Source organism: Pogona vitticeps, chromosome 1 (assembly GCF_051106095.1).
Source record: "Pogona vitticeps strain Pit_001003342236 chromosome 1, PviZW2.1, whole genome shotgun sequence".
NCBI classification, from domain to species: domain Eukaryota; kingdom Metazoa; phylum Chordata; class Lepidosauria; order Squamata; family Agamidae; genus Pogona; species Pogona vitticeps.
This window is the reverse complement of record NC_135783.1, coordinates 210135781-210154695: the sequence shown is the minus strand read 5'-3', so window position 1 is coordinate 210154695 and position 18915 is coordinate 210135781. Positions and strand designations below refer to the sequence as shown.

Genomic DNA, 18915 nt, shown 5'->3' with positions numbered 1-18915 from the left:
CAATCGCTTTTGTGATCGCATTGCAATGTTTTAAATGGGGGAAATCGCTTTGCGATGATCGGTACTGTTTCGCTTACCGATCATCGCAAAGCGATGATTTTTTAACAGGTGATCGGCGGTTCCAAAATGGCCGCCAGGTAAACAAAAAAAAGACTGCCTGCTATTTTCTGGGACGGATTCCTTGCTTACCGGGCAGCGAAAACGGCCGCCGTATGGAGGATTTTCGCTTAAAGGTGAGTCTGAAGCCCATAGGAACGCATTGAAGGGGTTTCAATGCGTTCCTATTGGCTTTTTAATATCGCATAGCGATGAAATCGCTTTGCAGCGATTTTTGCTGCACCGATTATCATCGCTATGCAAGGCACCACTGTATAAGAATATGTATGCTATATGTTATTGTTTTAGTTAAATAAAGCAATTTGAGTAGTTCTCCAAATATGAGTGATCAATGTACAGTATTAAACAAAAATCTGTTCCAATATAGCTGTTTTACTAAGCTGACCTTATTATTCTAAATATGAAATCTTCATCTGGTTGCAAATATTAAAGATTATAACTTCAAGCAAGAATGAGTCTTTATATTTAAAGATCATGATTTAAATTGACTCTTTGTTGTTGTTTAGTCGTTAAGTCGTGTCCGACTCTTCGTGACCCCATGGACCAGAGCACATCAGGCCCTCCTGTCTTCCACTGCCTCCCGGAGTTTGGTCAAAAAACAAATTGACTCTTATTGAGTAGTAATTCAAACTGGTTTACATTGTGATTTAGACCAACTTGATTTAAATCAAATCCACCCCGCTTAGCATAGCAAATCTCAACTAGAATAAGCCCATTTGAATCAATGGAACTTAAAGAAGATTTGTCTCACTACATCCCCGCAAATTCAATTGGCCTATTCTGTTTGCAACTTACTATGCTAAGTAGCGGGATTTCAGCCAATAAGTTGCAAAAGTAATTTTGTCACATTAAGGATAATGTAATGGTTGGGCAGTGGGAAGGTTTTCTAATGAGTTACACAACTGTTTTTTTTAAAAAAAAACTTACTATGCTAAGCACTTCTTTCTTGCTTTTGGGTGGGTGGTGGGTCTAGAGTGGTCGTTCAACTAGATAGGCGGGGTATAAATACAATAAATAAATAAATACAAAACTTACTGAACATGTCTTTATTTCAGTACTGTGCTGATATTGCCTAATCATGACAGACTGGGCGTGGGCAATGGGTCTGGCTATTCTGTTCTTCCAAAAAGATTTTCACTTTTAATACAGCTTGTTTTCACCTAGTGAAGTGTTTACATCATCCAGAGTGCTTCTAATAGTGGACGGAATATTGTCCTTGTAATCAAGGTTTTGATTATAATGTAGCTGCCAAAGAAGCAACACAGGTTTAAGGCTTGGCAATAAAAATCAGTCAATGACTATTCCAGAAATCACTCATGTTCATTTAAGAATATCTTCTTCCATTTTGTGATAGCAACGCGGGGGGAACACACTTTAAAATCTTTACAATGAAGAGTTAGTACTAATCTTGGGGAGGGGGAAGATTTGCAGATATAAATGGGAAAAAGAAAGGTAAATTGACAGAATATGAGGTGGTGGGAATTGACAACGGAATTTTCTGTACATTTATCTCACTGCATTAAAAGAAATGAGACATATTGTTAAAAAAATCCATTACAAAAAACCCACAAAAAACCCTTTCATTCTAAAACGAACAAGTCAGTAAATGGCTGCTTATTCCCCCCCCCCCGCCCCGTGCTAGAAAGTCATGCTTAAGTGAAACATCAGACCTGTACTGAGGTCAGGCTGCAACTTTTTCTATTTACTATTCCTAAAATCATGGTCCAATGGAAGAAAAATAAGGAAGGTGCTTGGCAAATTAAATCGCTCCAGAAACAGTTAATTCTATCTCTCTTTTTAAAAACAATCCTTGGAAAATACCCTCAAAGGTTTTAAGAGCACTACCATTTTGGAATGTTAAAAAAAAAAAACAAAAAAAAACCACCACACTTTATTTTTGAACAAAAATCCCAGAAACTTCCAATCAGTAAACTATCTAAGAGGCAATTTTGCAGATGTGCTCTATATCTGACCAGTCTTTTTTAGACCTGGTTTGAAACTACTGTAGTCCCTTGCGTTTGATGGGGTGTATCCAATATTCACTCAGTTAGCATGCTTTTCTGAGAAACATAACAAAGCAACTGTAATGGGCATCCTACAGCTGAAAACACCACCAAATCCACGGGTGAACTTAAGCAGAGGCCAATTTTAAAGACAAAACTAAGTTCAGTCTCACTGTCCCCCTACAAACATACAATTTGCTGCCTGGATAGCAAAAATCAAGCTTTGTATGAATGCAGGAAATCTAACCACACACCAAATCAGACCTCTAGATCTGTTGGGGAGGAGGGCACAAAGTATGCTACAACTGCTGCTAAAGGTGAGTCCTACATGTGAGGAACTATTGGAGAATTTTTCTCTCCCTTTCTGTTTCCCCACAAATAGGGCACGTCACTTAAAAAAGGTTACTCATGCACATCTACGCTTTATTATTAACTCAAAAACGTTCGCTGTTCTTATTTGTTCTTGTTTAAAAACTGGAATATATGCACCATCATGTTCCTATCATTCTGGCCGTTGTGTGACAACAAAGCTACCAAAATATTAAGAGTGAATACAAAATCAGTTAAAAGAAATCCAGTGAATTTTAAAAGGGCTTCTGCCTCATTCACTGACTGTGCCCAAAGTCTACACAAGCTTCAAAGAGCTGAAAGAACAATCCATAAAAGAAAAGGTCTTTATTCAATATTTTTTCTAGGAAGAAAGATCAACAGCTTTTGGAAATTGAATTTATACATGTACCTACTGTGCTATTTTGAGTGATACAACCAAAAAAAAAAAACAAAAACAAAAACAAAAAAACAACTCACCCACCCACACACAGAAACAAAGCTTTTAATTTCTTGAATCTTCAAAGTTTGGGCAGATCAACTCTGGTTGCAAAGCAAAGGTAGACTCAGATACTGAAGAGGACGAATTATCAGTTTCTACGTTCTGCTAGATATTGTGTAAGCCAAAACGAAAAGGGGTAGGGGGGAGCAGATCATCTTTCCCTTTAGCACACATAAAGCCATGATGACAGCAGTGCCCGCTATCAGGCAACAGAAGTTCATCTGTAGCTGGTCTTGCTCTCCAACCATGGGGGAAGTGGTCCTTAATTATCCTATGGTCTCTGATGCTTTTTAGGTGTCTAAGAAGTCAAAACCCAGCTAAATATTCTCCTGTTTTTAAAATACTCTATTTTTGTATTAGTTAGTTCAAAAGCCCCCCCCCCGACATGACATCTTAGATTTTTCAGTGTTATTTCTTGTATTTCATACTAGTGTTCGACTAGAAGCCAAACAGCTTTCATTACAACACAGCAATTGGTGCCTGTATATATTGGTGCCTGTGCAATAGATTTATCCAAAATCTACGGATGAACAATACCTTCATCTGTTCTCTAGTCTGAAGAAGAGTCTTGGAGAAGTTGAGAACTTGCATATTTTGTGAACAGATCCAAATGAAGATTTTGCCCATTTCTGTGTTTGATTCACCCCCCCCACCTCTTAACTAAGTCAATTTCCATCCACAACAACAGCCTAGATCAATGCTACAGGGCAGATTTTTCTCATCCAAATGTTCTGCTCTTATAGTACTCCACAGTGTATTGTCCATTTTTAGAAATACATTATTCCATCTAATTCATTGTAATATAATGAATGAACACGGCGTAAACCGAACTAGGCAACCGGAACAAGCATAATCTTAGCCAAATATAGTGCCAACACTGTAATGTCCCCCCACCCCGCCCAGTGATTATCTGCATATGAAATACAGTTCTTTAGCCACGATGATGTTAACATCCAACCTCTTAAATAATTCAAAGGGACTGTTTGCTAGTGGGTTATCCTATTTTCCAATTATTCCAAAATCATAAAATCAGGTTAAGGAAGGGGTATGGTGTAATTCTAATTTGCCAAGCCAGTTGAGAACAGCTTGAGTCGGCACTAAGCCAGTTGAGGATCTGCTGAATCCAAACCTCTCCCAGCGTAGGAATGTGGGAAATTAATTAGGATGCGCTTGACTTTGGCTTAAATTGGTGCTGGCATAATAGAGATGAGCTTGGGCTGAAAGGAGCTTGGATCTGATCTGACGCAACTCAGCTCCTGCCCCACTCCTCTCATTTTTTCACTCCTGTTTTGGGCTCTCCTGCTTGCAGATCTCAGCCAGCAAACCAACTGTGCCAGCAGATCCAAGATCAGCCAGCAAAAGGGCAGTTGTGCTGGCACAAAAAACTTCTGCCCATTCCAAGCACACTGCAGCTATCACTGAGTTCAGATTGCTCTGCCTAGCTCTTAATTTTGTTTCAAGAAATAATCAAATGTGGATTCCCAGTGTGTTGTAGTGGGTAGAGTGATGGACTAGGATTCTGAAGAATAGGGCTTGAATCTCCACTCAGCCACAGAAACTCACTGGGAAAGTAAAACTGGTCAAACCACTCCTTAAATATCTCACTTACAACTATTAGGGTTGCTATAAGTCAGTTCTGACTTGACAGCACAAAACACACACAAACATTCAGAATGTTTTTCATTATTGTCTTTTCCCTAACCAAATATTTTAATTACTTTGGGCTAATGGGAAATACATTATTTTGTGCAGCATGTACAATTTTCATGGCATTTATTTACTAGAGCAAGGTGAGTTAAATATAAATAAAAGAAACACACACACACACACACATATATATCCCCATCAACCTAGGGCAGTGGGAAAATTTCAAATTTACAGTTTTTCAGAAAACACCATCACTGATGAAAAGTTGAAATTTATCAATTACAAATGGGGAAAAATCAAAAGTGCAGTTGTATGAAACTGCAAATCAAAAGTTTCATTTGCACAGAGATTATCCATTTGAAATTCTGAAAACCGTACAAGTGAAATGTTCAAGATGTCCTAAATGAATGCTTAACATCTGACCCCTACTAACCATATATAAAAAGTTAATCCGTTTCTAATTTCCCCATGTGGAGTAGAAATACCAGTGACATAACAAATTAGGATAAAACTAATAGATAACGGAATGATCAAACTAGAACAAACATGTGTTCGAAGGAGAACCTCAACCTCTCACACAGTGAAAAAAATGGTACTTAGCTCTAAAGTGCCATGGCCTAGCACCCCACATTACCCTTGATGTCAAATAGTAAGGCTGTTGACCCTTCCTCCTTTCTTTCCAATACTAACTCCCAAGAGGTGCAATATTTGAGTCTTCAAAGCTGCTGGTTGTTTATGAAGGTCTGTCTTCAAAGTGCCTCTGACTGAACACAAGAAACCGGAATCAACAAAACCCAAACAGCAAACAAGAAACACTGCAAGGAACCCCTGCACACACTGAACTAATGTTTTGATCTATTTAAAAATAAGGCTCACTCTGATACCTGCAAATCATTAAAATCCCTGCAAGGTATTAAAAACTAAAGAACAAACCATCCAAAAAGGATTGTGTAAATAGAGATATAGTTGTTTTTTCTTAGAGTAGCAGCATGTTAGGCACTCCCAGGGGCACTGGCTCAATAATAAGGCTGGATTCAGCAACTGGGCAAGTCTATCTAACCTATGAACCTTCTATACAACCGATATACAGTGGGGTCTCGACTTACGAACGGCTCGACATACGAACGTTTCGACTTATGAACCGCTCTCATAGGAATATATGGACTCGACTTACGAACTTAGATTCGAGTTATGAACTTTTTTTCCTTTTTTTTTTAAAGCTAAGTCGTCTTAGGTTAAAAGGAAAAAAAGAGAAAAATATCCCCCTCTAGTGGCAGAAGGCGGAATAGCAGCTTCCTATTAGTTTCTATGGACGAAAAGAGCAGATACGGATTAAATGGTTTTCAATGCATTCCTATGGGAAATGCAGATTCGACTTAAGAACTTTTCGACCTGAGAACTGCCTTCCAATACGGATTAAGTTCGTAAGTCGAGACCCCACTGTACTGATAAGGGAAATTTGATTTTGGTTTCTCCATCCTCCAGATAACAGCCATTTGACATGATTACTTCAAAGTTTTACAAAGGCTCTTACTAGATTCCTCCAGATCCTACTGCTAGGTAAAAGAAATTGGGAGTAATCCTAGCGGGTTTCTCATCAAGAGACCTCTGGTTCTGCTGAAGCAAATAGCAAGCAGATTTAATGGATGAAGCAACTTGAGAGAAGCGCCACAGCCCTGGGAAGCAGCCAAGTTAACAGAGCAGGAAAAAGATCTATTCTGTCCTGAATCTTATTGACCAGTCTAATTATTCACAGAAGACTTCAAAACAAGGCTTCAATATTAGTTGCAACACCAAATTAAGATTATTTTAAAATGAATTAATCATGATTAAAACAGGATCCATATAAAATGGAACAAGTTTACACCATAAAGGAATTCACTTTTAAGTTATTTAAACAGATTTTTCTTTCCCATTTTCTGGAAGTAGGGGAAAAACTGACATCAAGGGGGGGGGGGAAGAACATTACATTAAAACACACTGAAACAATTAGCAGATGTCTCCTAATGTCTAAGTGAACAGCTATGCTTGTGAAAGATGTTACGACGGTACATCAAATGTTGCTGTTCACTTTCTACACTGTTGTTCAGCATTTCTGTACAGGAAAAGTTGTGTTTTTTTTAAACTATGTATATGTGCATTACCACATAACACTATTTGCACCTTACACATTTTCTTCTTGAGATACCTACAAGCTCATTAATATGGGGGACAGAGCAGGTAAGATAATGTGAATAGTAACATTATGACACCAATACAGAGTTAGCAGATATCCCTACGGAAAGGTATCTTTCTAGATTATGGAACTCCCTCCTTCAGGAGGTGTGGTTGGCCCCTTTTGTCTGTCGTCAGTTGAAAACATACCTTTTTAGAGCAGCTTCTGGAGAGTGGGGAGCCAACGGAGATGGGGAAGTATTTTAAAATTTTTGAATCTGCTGTACTGCTAGGGTATACTTTTCAAAATTAGAAGGTCAAGTCCCGGTTATCTGCCTCTCTGTAAGCATCTTCTAATGACAAGGGCAGGTACAGAGGAGGGTGGAGGTGTAGCAAGAAGTTGTTTAAATATTTATTCATGCCAGTGGTGGTGCATAATGAGTTTCCTAACAAAACAGACACTCAGGTGTCCTGGCTTTCCTGAATGGAATTAGGATGTCACTAGTTCAGAGATGTGACATGCTTGCCAAGACCAAGAAGGGCTAACAGTACAGTATTCCACCTAGGTATGAATACAAGAACTTGCAGCTGTCCTGTATAAAAGGAACAACAACAATGCTGTAAATCTTAAGTCTGCAATGTGTAACCATTTGCCTATAATTAAGTCTTCTGAACCCAAAGATCTTCTAAGGGAGAAAGTCTTAGTATGCAATCCTGTAGCCACCTACCTATGAGTAAGCCATGCTGAACTCAATAAAATGTGTTTTCTAGGACAAATCCGTAAGGCAATGCTGTTCTAATTCCTATGAATAAACTCAAGGGACATAGGAGTCTTCCCCCTTTCAGACTACATCTGCTTGCAGCAAGTGAGGAACCCAAGTACAGAGGAGTGTGGACTAGCGTTCTCTTCTCCTTGCATATTTGCTCTGCATGTTTTTATAATGTCTGAACAAGGCTTGAGTCCTCCTCATATAAAAGGGTGGCACAAACGGTGAAACCTGTCATTATGAATTTAGGCACTCTTACAGAGGTGGAATTCACTGTACATAATGATTCAGAAAATGACTGTAAGTGTTTGGCAACAGTCCCTGAATTACCAGTACAAAAGCTAACTGTTAGAGACTACATTAACATTTATAGGTATCTGCGTAACTACTTTTAAGCTTTTGCACGAACTACCGTAATACCAAAATAAATAAATAAAAAAAAATAAAAAAAAATCACCTTTCTGTTTCTTTGGTGTTAAAGCTCTCAGATTTCTAAAGCTGGGTGTTCATCTTTTTCAAAAATATCTAGTAGGTTGTAAAACCATGCGTTTAAAACATTAATAGTCTCTCTTGTCCATGCGCTATTATGGCTGTTCTGCTACCCATTATTGTGTCCACCCTGGAAGAGCACAGTGATCTGTACTGGCAATTATATCTCTAATTTTATTATCTTAAACCACCTGCTTTTCTAATTGTAATCCAGGTTGGGGTTTATGTTATACTCATAACAGCAATACCATGATGAATTTACTTCAGCTAACTTTTGTTTTCAATGCTTTAATTTAAACCTCTGCCAAGATTTTATGGTTTTGGACAGAGCACACAAAGCTGGACATGTTTTTGTATCATAATACAGCACGGTTGGTTCATAACAGCACCATTCTCTTTAAAAATGTGTACAAAAAAAAAAGCTTTATATGGTAACATCCAAATAAATTGGACCCTGCCCTCCACCAGACCAGTATATATTACACAGTGGAAGATGAAATACTACATAGGTTATTGTGTTTTAAAAGCAGGCAGTCCCATGTCCTTTCAATATACAGTGGTGCCTCGCTTAGCGATGTTAATTTGTGCAGAAAAAATTGCTGCTAAGCGATAACATCACTAAGCGAAAATAAAAAGCCCATAGAAACGCATTAAAACGTGATTAATGCGTTCCTATGGGCTAAAAACTCACCTTTAAGCGAAGATCCTCCATGGGGCGGCCATTTTCGCTGCCTCTTAAGCGAGGAAACACAGCGGGCAGCCATTTTGTTTTCCCGGCAGCCATTTTGAAACCGCTGATCAGCTGGCCGAAAATGGGGGCTTTGCGATGATCACTTCCCTGCGATGGCAAAAAGTCCATCGCAAAGCGATTTCGTCGCTATACGGAGCAATCGCTATGCGAGGCACCACTGTACTACTTTACTGTATAACTCCAAACTATGACAAGATGTTGGGCAGCCCAGATAAGGCAGTTTAAAAAAAACAACAAAACTATACATATGAATTCCTTTACTTAGATCAACGCATGTTATGAACTTTGTAAGATTTGTACAAGCATTCTCCTCAGTCATCTTTATTTCAGGGGCAGTCTCTCACCTCAGCAATAGCACAGTTGTTCTATTTAGAGTTATATGATTATTGGAAAATGCAACGCAGTGTATGAAAATATCAGAAGGGAGGGAGGGAGAAAGAGAAATCTGACCAACACCATTCCCATTTCATTCCATAGCCACAACAGCGATTTCTGAAAGAGCGGGAGGGGGAGCAATAGAATCCCATAAATGTAGAACTGGCAAATTCATGTTTCTATATACTGGAATTTACTAAAAACTGGTTCCCTCCTAGTTTCAGTTGAAATTTCACAAATGCTATATGAAAACATCTGCTCTCCCAGTTGAGTATTTGATGTGCACTACATGAAACTGTGTTCCAGTCTGGGAGAGAAATGCAAAAGTGGTACACTGGATAGAAAGGCTAGAGGAATAAAGATTGAGACTGAATGAAAACATTATGGGAACAAGAATTAAAAGGTTCTGAGGAAGTACTCTTCTGCATTAATCTGTTTAAAAATCATTCAAAGGAGTCTGCAAACACATGCAAACTATACAGTTATGGATAAGAAGATATACATACAATATAGCTGTATTGAATCAATGTGACCTCTTAGAACAAGCAAAATAAAAATACTGTACGCCCAATACCTCAAAGGGCTCAAATTAGCTGCAAACAGTGGAATAAGACAAAGATGCAAATTGATACTGAAGTGCAAGATTTTACGCAAGTAGGGCAATATTGCTTCCAAGTGTACTCTGTTAACTTTTATTTGCTTATTATTTGTTTACTTTTAGAAAATCACTGTGATTACAGAATTCATTACTATATACTATAGGCTTTTACAAAAATAAAAGCAAACATTTTTGCCTACAATCTATGCTCATATAAAGCAAGCATATCATATGAATCTAAGCAACTAGAAGTAACAGCCGAATGGATAGCTCCGTGGTTTAGGTATCTACCTGGTTGTGGAGCCAGAGGTTGGTAGTTGGGATTCCCTATTCTGTATCTGTGGGCAAGCTGCACAGTCCCAGGGCGCCCCTAGAAGAAGGGGGATGGTAAACTACCCCCTCTCTTGAGAACATCCCTACATAAGAACGATTCAAGTTAAGAATGGCTCCAAGCGCAAAAAGCTGCTTCAACTTGAGAACGGAGCCTCGACTTAAGAACAACAACAACAACAACAACAACAACAACAACAACAACAACAACAACAACAACAACAACAACAACAACAACAAACCCCTTTCCTACCTTTTTTTGTCCTAAGTTCACCTTAGGTCAAAAGAAGAAGAAAAATTCGCCCACTAGTGGTAGATACGGATTAACTGGCTTTGCGTTAGTTCCTATGGGAACTAATGCTTCGACTTAAGAACGAAAAACAGCAGATACGGATTAAATGGTTTTCAATGCATTCCTATAGGAAATGGTGCTTCAACTTAAGAACGTTTCGACTTAAAAACGCAGTCCCAGTACGGATTAAGTTCTTAAGTCAAGGTACCACTGTATTCTCTACCTAGGAAACCCTGAAAAAGGGTCACCATGAGTTGGAATTGACTTGATGGGACATGATTATTATTATAAGAAATACTATGAATATAACAAATATGCACACATATTTGTTATATTCATAGTATATTCACTAAAGAACATCTCAACACATGAGACACCCTGTTGAAAAAATTGTGAATTGATTTTGCTTGTTTATAGAGCAGCAAGACCTGTGCTTTTTTGTCAGTAATAGCATTTCTACTAGCACAAAAATTTATATCTTGTTCAGAATACAAGGGTTTCTTTTTTTCACAAAATACGAAGTTCTTTGTGCAAAAAACACTTCAATAATTTGAAAAAGCCTTGACATATAAGAAGTGCACAACCACGATCCTGTCCATACCCAGCTGGGGGAAAAATCTTTTGGATTTTTCATTCTTATCTATGAGAAGAAATTAAATAAAGACTTGCATCCCCAGTAAGCAGATGTTATCAGTGAAGCAGCAAAGTCAGAAAACATTACTAATGCAGAGAACCTAGTACTCTGAAGCACAAGATATTCTTTTATTCCCTTTCCAAATAGGGTCATGTAAAATAATAATAATAAACATGTGCAACCAAGTCAGTGCTGACTTACGGTGACCCTTTTCAGAGTTTCCCAGTAGAAAATGCTCAGAAGTGGTTTACCATTCCCTTCTTCTGGGGACACCCTGGGAGTGTGCAGCTTGCTCAAGGCTGACTCTACTCACAGGAGGCACAGGAGGGACAACTCTCTGCAGCCAGATACCTATGCCGCTGAACTATCTTGGCAGCTTCTGAATCTAAGCATAACATTCCTATTTCAAAACCCATTTTGCAGTAATAAGATGACAAACCTGCTTTCATTCCTTAGAGGCTGACAGCATAAACCTATGTATGACTCATCATATGTACAAAGGATTATGAGTTAAATGGGACCTACTCCCATGTTAGTGGGTATAGGACTGCAAGATAAAGAGACTTATTGTGGCATCGGTTTACATAGGCAACAACTCATTTATTTATTTATTTATTTATTGGACTTATATACCGCCCCATAGCGCTACAAGCACTCTCCGGGCGGTTTACAATTTTAATTATACAGGCTACACATTGCCCCCCCAGCAAGCTGGGTACTCATTTTACCGACCTCGGAAGGATGGAAGGCTGAGTCAACCTTGAGCCGGCTACCTGGGATTTGAACCCCAGGTCGTGAGCACAGTTTTAGCTACAATACAGCATTTTAACCACTGCGCCACGAGGCTCTTAATGGCCGGCAGATGGTCTTTGGCTCCTTCTGGGTGTAGGCACGCTGGTCTGGTGCGGTCCCAGGGGCAGCTCCGGCCTGAAAGCTCTCTCTCCCCCTAGGCCAGGTGGTTGATGTTGAGAGGGGGTGAGGCAGCCAGGAGCAGCAGGCCGCAAGGCCTGTAACCACAGAGGGAGATCCAGTAGGGGGCCAACCACAGACTCACTGTCTCTCACACAGTGAGCTATGGCCGGCAGATGGTCTTTGGCTCCTTCTGGATGTAGGCACGCTGGTCTGGTGCGGTCCCAGGGGCAGCTCCGGCCTGAAAGCTCTCTCTCCCCCTAGGCCAGGTGGTTGATGTTGAGAGGGGGTGAGGCAGCCAGGAGCAGCAGGCCGCAAGGCCTGTAACCACAGAGGGAGATCCAGCAGGGGCCCAACCACAGACTCACTGCCTCTCACACAGTGAGCTATGGCCGGCAGATGGTCTTTGGCTCCTTCTGGGTGTAGGCACGCTGGTCTGGTGCGGTCCCAGGAGCAGCTCCGGCCTGAAAGCTCTCTCTCCCCCTAGGCCAGGTGGTTGATGTTGAGAGGGGGTGAGGCAGCCAGGAGCAGCAGGCCGCAAGGCCTTCTTCTGGGGGTACCCTGGGACTATAATGTGCACTTTCTGCTTTCAAGATATAAAAAAGACCACTATGTACAGAAGTAACTTTAGCGCACATATGCACTAAAGAGGGAATGGGAACAGAGAAAGGTCAGTAGAAATGAGTACTCAGATGAAGTACACAAAGAAGTGACGATGATTATATGCAATTTTACAGTGTTACTATTGCCTAAGGCTGGATGCACAGGTCCTAATGCACCAATGGAACATTCAATACTTGCTCTGCTGGACTTAACACATTCCTTTTTACTTGGCTATTTTGCCATTCCACAGGAAGGATCCGTTTCCACAGCATTCCAGGGCCACAGACTGGTTCTGGAAGCCAAACTAGAAATCTGAACAACATATCTGCCATTTATAAACTAAGGAAGAGCTGTATCACTTGCTCTGCTTGTCCAGTACAGGATGCAAAATTTGCTGCTGTAATAAAAGCTGCTCAATCAACTATGGCAATGAAAAGTCATTAAATATAACACAAATGCCCCTCCAAAAGGAATGGAAAGGAAAGACTAAATAAGAGGAAGAATGTGGCATGCGTTTAATTTTCCACAGTCTGTTAAAAATTATTTAGAAACACTTTTACAATTTGGCAAAGACCCAGTCAGTTTTTATCGTCTTCAACCATTTGCTTTAGTTGTTAAGAACAACACTGAAAGAAGTTAGCTTCCACAGAGCCCCAGTGGTTTGCCTGCTATGACCCAACTCTAATACAATAATTTGGAGATTTTCCACAGAAGAAGTTTCTATCTGTTTTGTGTATACTGTATTCCAATTTGTTCAGTATTCACTCAGGCTTGGATCCAAAGAACTGTGACTAAATAGAAAACAGCCACTAGTAAATGCTTACATGATACAAAATAGATAGACTCTATTACCATTGCTATGTGTCCAATTCCATAAGCTCTTGTGCATGTGTAACCTCATCACTGAATTTAGGTCGCTTTTTTGAAAAAAGTCATACTCTATGTACGTATGCCACGATATAGTATTTTCTGTGAAGGGAATACAACTTCTTTTGAGGTGTCTCTGGATCCAACTCAACAGAACCATAATATTATATAATGTGACAGCACAAAATATTTGGTAGTTTTTAATTCAAGTAGTATTACCTGAAGTAAAAACATTTTTAAAAAAAAAAGTACATCAGTGGTGGCCTTATACTGATGGCGAAGTCAACAGATCCTTCAAGGTGAGATGCCTCTCAGACATAAACACACGACCTTCCAGAACATGCGGGCACCCATATGTAGGCTGACAGGCTTGACTGCCATGTATTTTTCTTAGACAATCAAAAAGGAATTGTCCCTCCTCTTTCTCTTTGCACTCTCTCTGCTGAATAGCCATTTAAACAGGAATGGCCAGAAGCCAGACTGGGATCTGCTGACAGGTCCTCGGAGGATCTGTAGCAGATCGCCAGCTCTCGATAACAGGAACAAAAAAGTGGCATTCTGGGCTGTAAATTATATCACTGTAAAGGAGACACCTCGGATCAGGGTGGGGGGAACAGAACTTCAACTTTTGAAAAGACTGGTTTCAATTCAGTAATAGTAGGGGGGGCAAGTGGTGGGGGGAAATGCTCACAGTCAGAATACTTTTTCCCATCATATAACCTTTGTACTGACAAACCTAAAGCTTCTAGCAAAACAAAACAGAACAATTAAAATATATCCCACAATCCTAACATCTGCCCATTAATAATCCGTTCTGGCTTAAAGCACTTTCACATAACATATTTTTAACTGCCTTTCAAAATGGATACTTACGGTTGGCATAACTTTACTAAGTCCTGGTCAGTGGTGTTTGGAAGCAGCCCTCTGATATAAAGGTTTGTTTTACTTAATTGATCCCATCCTGAGTTGCTGCTGCTGCTGCTGTTGTTATTGCTGCTAGGGCTAGGAGGAGCCATTGGATGGGCAGGCACGATGGGCTGCTGGAGAAGAAACAGAGAACGGTCAGAAAGAACAGGGAAGGGAAGCTTTCTAGCATGCCCCAGAAACAAACTTCCAAGCATCCTGAGGGCCTCTGATGGGTTCTGGAAACACTGGGGTCCTCCTCCGGCATTCTGACTCTACGGCCAGCACCCTTTTGGTGCTTCTGGAAGGTTGGTGTAATTAGCCACGACGTATGGGTACTTATAAATGACAAGGGGCTGGGGCACATCTCAGTGCCTATGCCTGGCCGTGTACTTGACTACACAATCAACAAGGGCCCCAGCATCACATTAATTAGCCACTATTTTCATGGTACACTGTGCAAACTTTATTAATTCACATGTCACATATCTGTACAATTAATTAATTAGATTTCTATCCTGCCCATCTAGACCAAGTCTATTCCGTTCTGCATTTGTACACAGGTATGGCCTTGGAAGCATAAAGAACACATCACCCCCAATGCACGGTGACATACAGCTATTATAGGGTCACACATCACTTTCCACAGCATGGTACACTATAAAACAAATTGTGATTAGTCTTATGAACACAACGAAAGAGAGTAATATCCAGCTTAGAAGGGCACATTATACATATATATTACCTTCTTTAAGATGGTGGGAACTAAATGGCTAAAATAAACTTTACAGAAGAGTTAGTAAATATACTGTTTTCCATCGTGTCAAGAGAAAACCTCAAACATACAATTTACTTGGATTCCATAATACTTTCACAGATTTGATTAACTACCAGTCTTCTTCTATTGTTAAAGGAAAATAAAAAGAAACAAAAAGAGTGGGGATAGCAGGAACCTTCTATAGCTAGTATTTCTGTGTGATCGGACTAAATCCATTTATGTAACTTCTACTTTTGGACACTGGAAAAGCTAATTAGTCACCAAATATGCATAACCTGAAGACACCTGTAACTCTTCCACACAGAGAGAAAGACACTGTGGGAATGTGTTCATTGTAAATCATGAAAAATTTTCTACTCCTTTGTACTCATGGGAGAGAAGAGAGGATGCAGAAGAAAATACTTCTAGACAGAAGCAATATATTTAGACAATGGTTACTGCTGATTGGTTAAATCCTCACTGGAAATATTGGGTGGATATCAGGTCAGAGGCTATCCTTGGCTTGAGTCATCTTGGCCAGTACCCTATTGAAATGCCGTTACACACCAGGATAATCATAGAAGTAGTAGGCTGCCTATGGTGGAGTATCAGGTGTTTGATCAGTAATATGACAGACATCCTGTGAAATGCTGAAAACTCTGCGATTATCACTGTGAACATGGGACTTTCCCACGGAATATTGGCTCTTATTATCTTTCTTTATGGTGTCACATATCTGTACAATAAACAGTGCAATAAAATGACTGGAAAACATTTTTACTCATATACTAATCTTTACTTCCATGGAGAGCAGATAAGCCATTAATTTTTAAATTTCGAAAAGCTCAGAAAAGGTATTAGAAGCTGGCGATTTTGCCCCTGCTGGCCCCGTGGGGGGGTGGGGGGAGCCTCGCAATGGTCGTGGAAGGCTCCCTCGGACCATTGCAAGGCTCCCCCCATGGGGCCAGTGGGGACGAAATCGCCAGCTTCTCTCCATAAGATGCACAGACTCCCCCCCTCACTTTTTGGGGGAGGGGAAGTGCGTCTTATGGAGCAAAAATACGGTATGTTGGTCCCATGATTTCGAATTCTTTCTTTTCTATGTGTGTCATTATTTTCTTTTCCCTGTTATTCTTATGCCCTGTTGTTTCTGCTCCCCAGACTAGTAGCCTTGCTACTAGTTGGGCAGGATTAAAAATGTAAGCAAGGAAGTAAGAAGAATTTTTAAATGTTACTTGAATTCTTTGTGATTGTTGAGATGCATTTTGTATTTTAAAAAGCCATACATGATCATTTAATTTAAAATGTGTTACAGTTCAAGATCTCATGAAGCAGTGACTATTAAAACTTGTGATTCTGCATGATGTTAAAGTGTTGCAAATAGGTTACAACAGTTCTTGGACTCGAGTCTCAGTTTTATGGAGCTTTACAGGCTTCTGTACAGATTAGTCTTTTAATCTTTTTAGTGTACCGTGAACTCAGACTAGTGCTCAGTGAAGAACATACCACCATAAAGTACTGCACTTCTCAAATTGGGTTTTCATCTCCAGAAATGCATACTTTTAAAAAATATATGAAATTAAGAAATAACAGGCTTGATTAGTTGTATTTTCCACTGATGACTGAAGTTATGGTTGTCATACACCTGCCCCCCCCATCCATATATAATGTTGGAAACCTTTAGAAATGCTATTAAATCTCCAGGATTTTCAACAACTTCCTTGAAGCCAAGTCTTCAACTCTCTAAAAATGCACTATTCGGCTACTCACTGCTCACCATCCAAGTGGATTCACAAATGCCTGCTCCAATGAGCTTTGATCACCAAAATAATCATCCACTGTGAAGCTACTCGGAAAATTTCTCAAAGTAGTTTTTTTTTAAAAAATAAATTCCTCTTTCTTTCAAATGTGCAGGCCTTCATAAAATAAAAATGGTATCATCGGGTCCTCTGAAAAAGCATGTATTTTGATGCTTGGGACTTGAAGCCTGCCACATATTCAAAATACAGAACCTACTAAGCTTTCATTATAAATCTGTCTGGAAACACTGAGGAATTCTCAACTCCAAGAGCACCAGACATATTGTTCAAGTACACATTTTCAGCAAAGTAGGGTTGTTGTTGTTTTTTAAAGGAATGTACAACCTATTCATAGTAAGAGCCTGAAATTACTGTCTGAACCTGGAGATATAGAAAAGTACTTGAACCTCAGGGTGTCATCAACACAGATCTTTCACATGAATTGAATGTTTATGAATATATAGGATGACACTTAAAATCCGAGAGACTGATGGATGCACTTAACACTGAAGATTGCTAAAGACACTTGCATGGCATATGGATAGCCCAGCAGTTTAGGCTGTGGAGTCAGAGGTTGGGGGTTTGATTCCCTCCTGTGCCTCCTTGCCAGGGGCTGGACTCAAACTCAAGAGGGCTTTGTACAGCTCTGCAGTTCTGTTGTTGTTTATAAAAAGAGTACTGCACTCCATTTTTATTCTCATTCAAACTGTTAAAATGATTCAACATTTAGTCCACACAAGTGTTCCGCATCACAGAATAGCGATCTGACAACTTGGGGATGGAGTTTTACTTCTGTTGAAAAAAAATGGGCTTGCCATTGGGACAATGAATTCTACTTTGCATCTGGTACTGCTGGACCCAAAGCCCCCATCAGCTGTATGGCGAAGGATGACTGGAAATGTAGCCCAGTTTCGTGCAGAGAGCTCTGTATTGTTCACTTGGGTCTGGGGTTGTTGGGTTTTTTTTACTGTGTTTTTCATATTGCCCAATGGCTTTATACACTGATGTGAAATTCTCCAACTGCTGCATGCGCATTAGAACATCCACACACTTTTCTGCCCACAGAACATCTCCCGGGGACACACAGAGCTCCGAAACTGCCAAAAAGCAAAACTTGGGAGTGGCTAGTAATCCACACCCAGCTTAGGAACATGGGATATTTTTTTTTATTTTCACCCCTATGTATTAATGTTGCTATTTGCTACCGTGTTTCCCTGAAAATAAGACAGAGTCTTATATTAATTTTTGCTCCAAAAATGTATTAGGGCTTATTTTCAGGAGATGTTTTATTTTTCAGTCATGTCATCATCTTCTGGTTGCTGCACAATGGCGGAGGGCGTGGTTTCACTTAACCGGGGCTTATTTTGGGGGTAGGGCTTATATTACGAGCATTCTGAAATATCATACTAGGGCTTATTTTCAGGTTAGGTCTTATTTTGGGGGGAAACAGGGTATTTTGTTACTCTGTTGTTATTGTTATTTGTTGTTAACCGCCCCGAGTGGCCTTGGATGGCAGATGGGTGGTATATAAATCCAATAAATAAAATAAATCAGTAGTCCAGTCTTCATTGGAATACGGCAGTCAGTCAAGCAAGAAAGTCTGAATTCTAGTTAACCTGGTTAACACTGGTCTTGTATAATTTTTAGCTCAAGTCCGGAGGTTCATGCTGGAATAGGAAGTGACAGAGATGTCATAAACCCAGTCTTTTATTAGGAGTTTGCCAGTCACATATGGGCACTGTCCACAATGGAAGACTTTGGATAATGCACTATTTCTCCCATCCTGTTGTTTGCTGACAGGGACAGCATGTGTAGAATAAGGCATCAAAGTTTTTTTTTAATAACCAGCAATCAGTAAATTTTCCTGCTTGATGATTGAAGAAGAGGACTGACTTTTGTTTTGGCTTTTTTTTCTTAAAAAAGTAAATTGTTTCATCTTAAAACAGCTTTGAAGTAGCTATTCCTCAAAACGGGTATGTCAAAAGATGCTTTCCCCACCCCCATAACATATAGCTCTTGGTTTTTTGTGTACATAGTTACTGCTTCTGCATTAGTCTGTATGAAGTTGCCGGGGAGGGGGGCATATTATCA

At 39.8% G+C, this 18915-nt stretch overlaps 1 protein-coding gene across 7 annotated transcripts in view; it reads right to left on the bottom strand.

Annotated features, from left to right (window-relative positions):
- Positions 1 to 18915, bottom strand: part of RBMS1 (RNA binding motif single stranded interacting protein 1) — a 187296-nt gene that overhangs the window by 76349 nt on the left and 92032 nt on the right. For all 7 annotated transcript variants that reach the window (XM_020798368.3, XM_020798370.3, XM_020798369.3 and 4 more), the window contains exon 2: positions 14239 to 14405. In XM_020798368.3, the coding sequence (XP_020654027.1) occupies positions 14239 to 14405 (167 nt within the window). The remainder of the gene's footprint in view (positions 1 to 14238; positions 14406 to 18915) is intronic.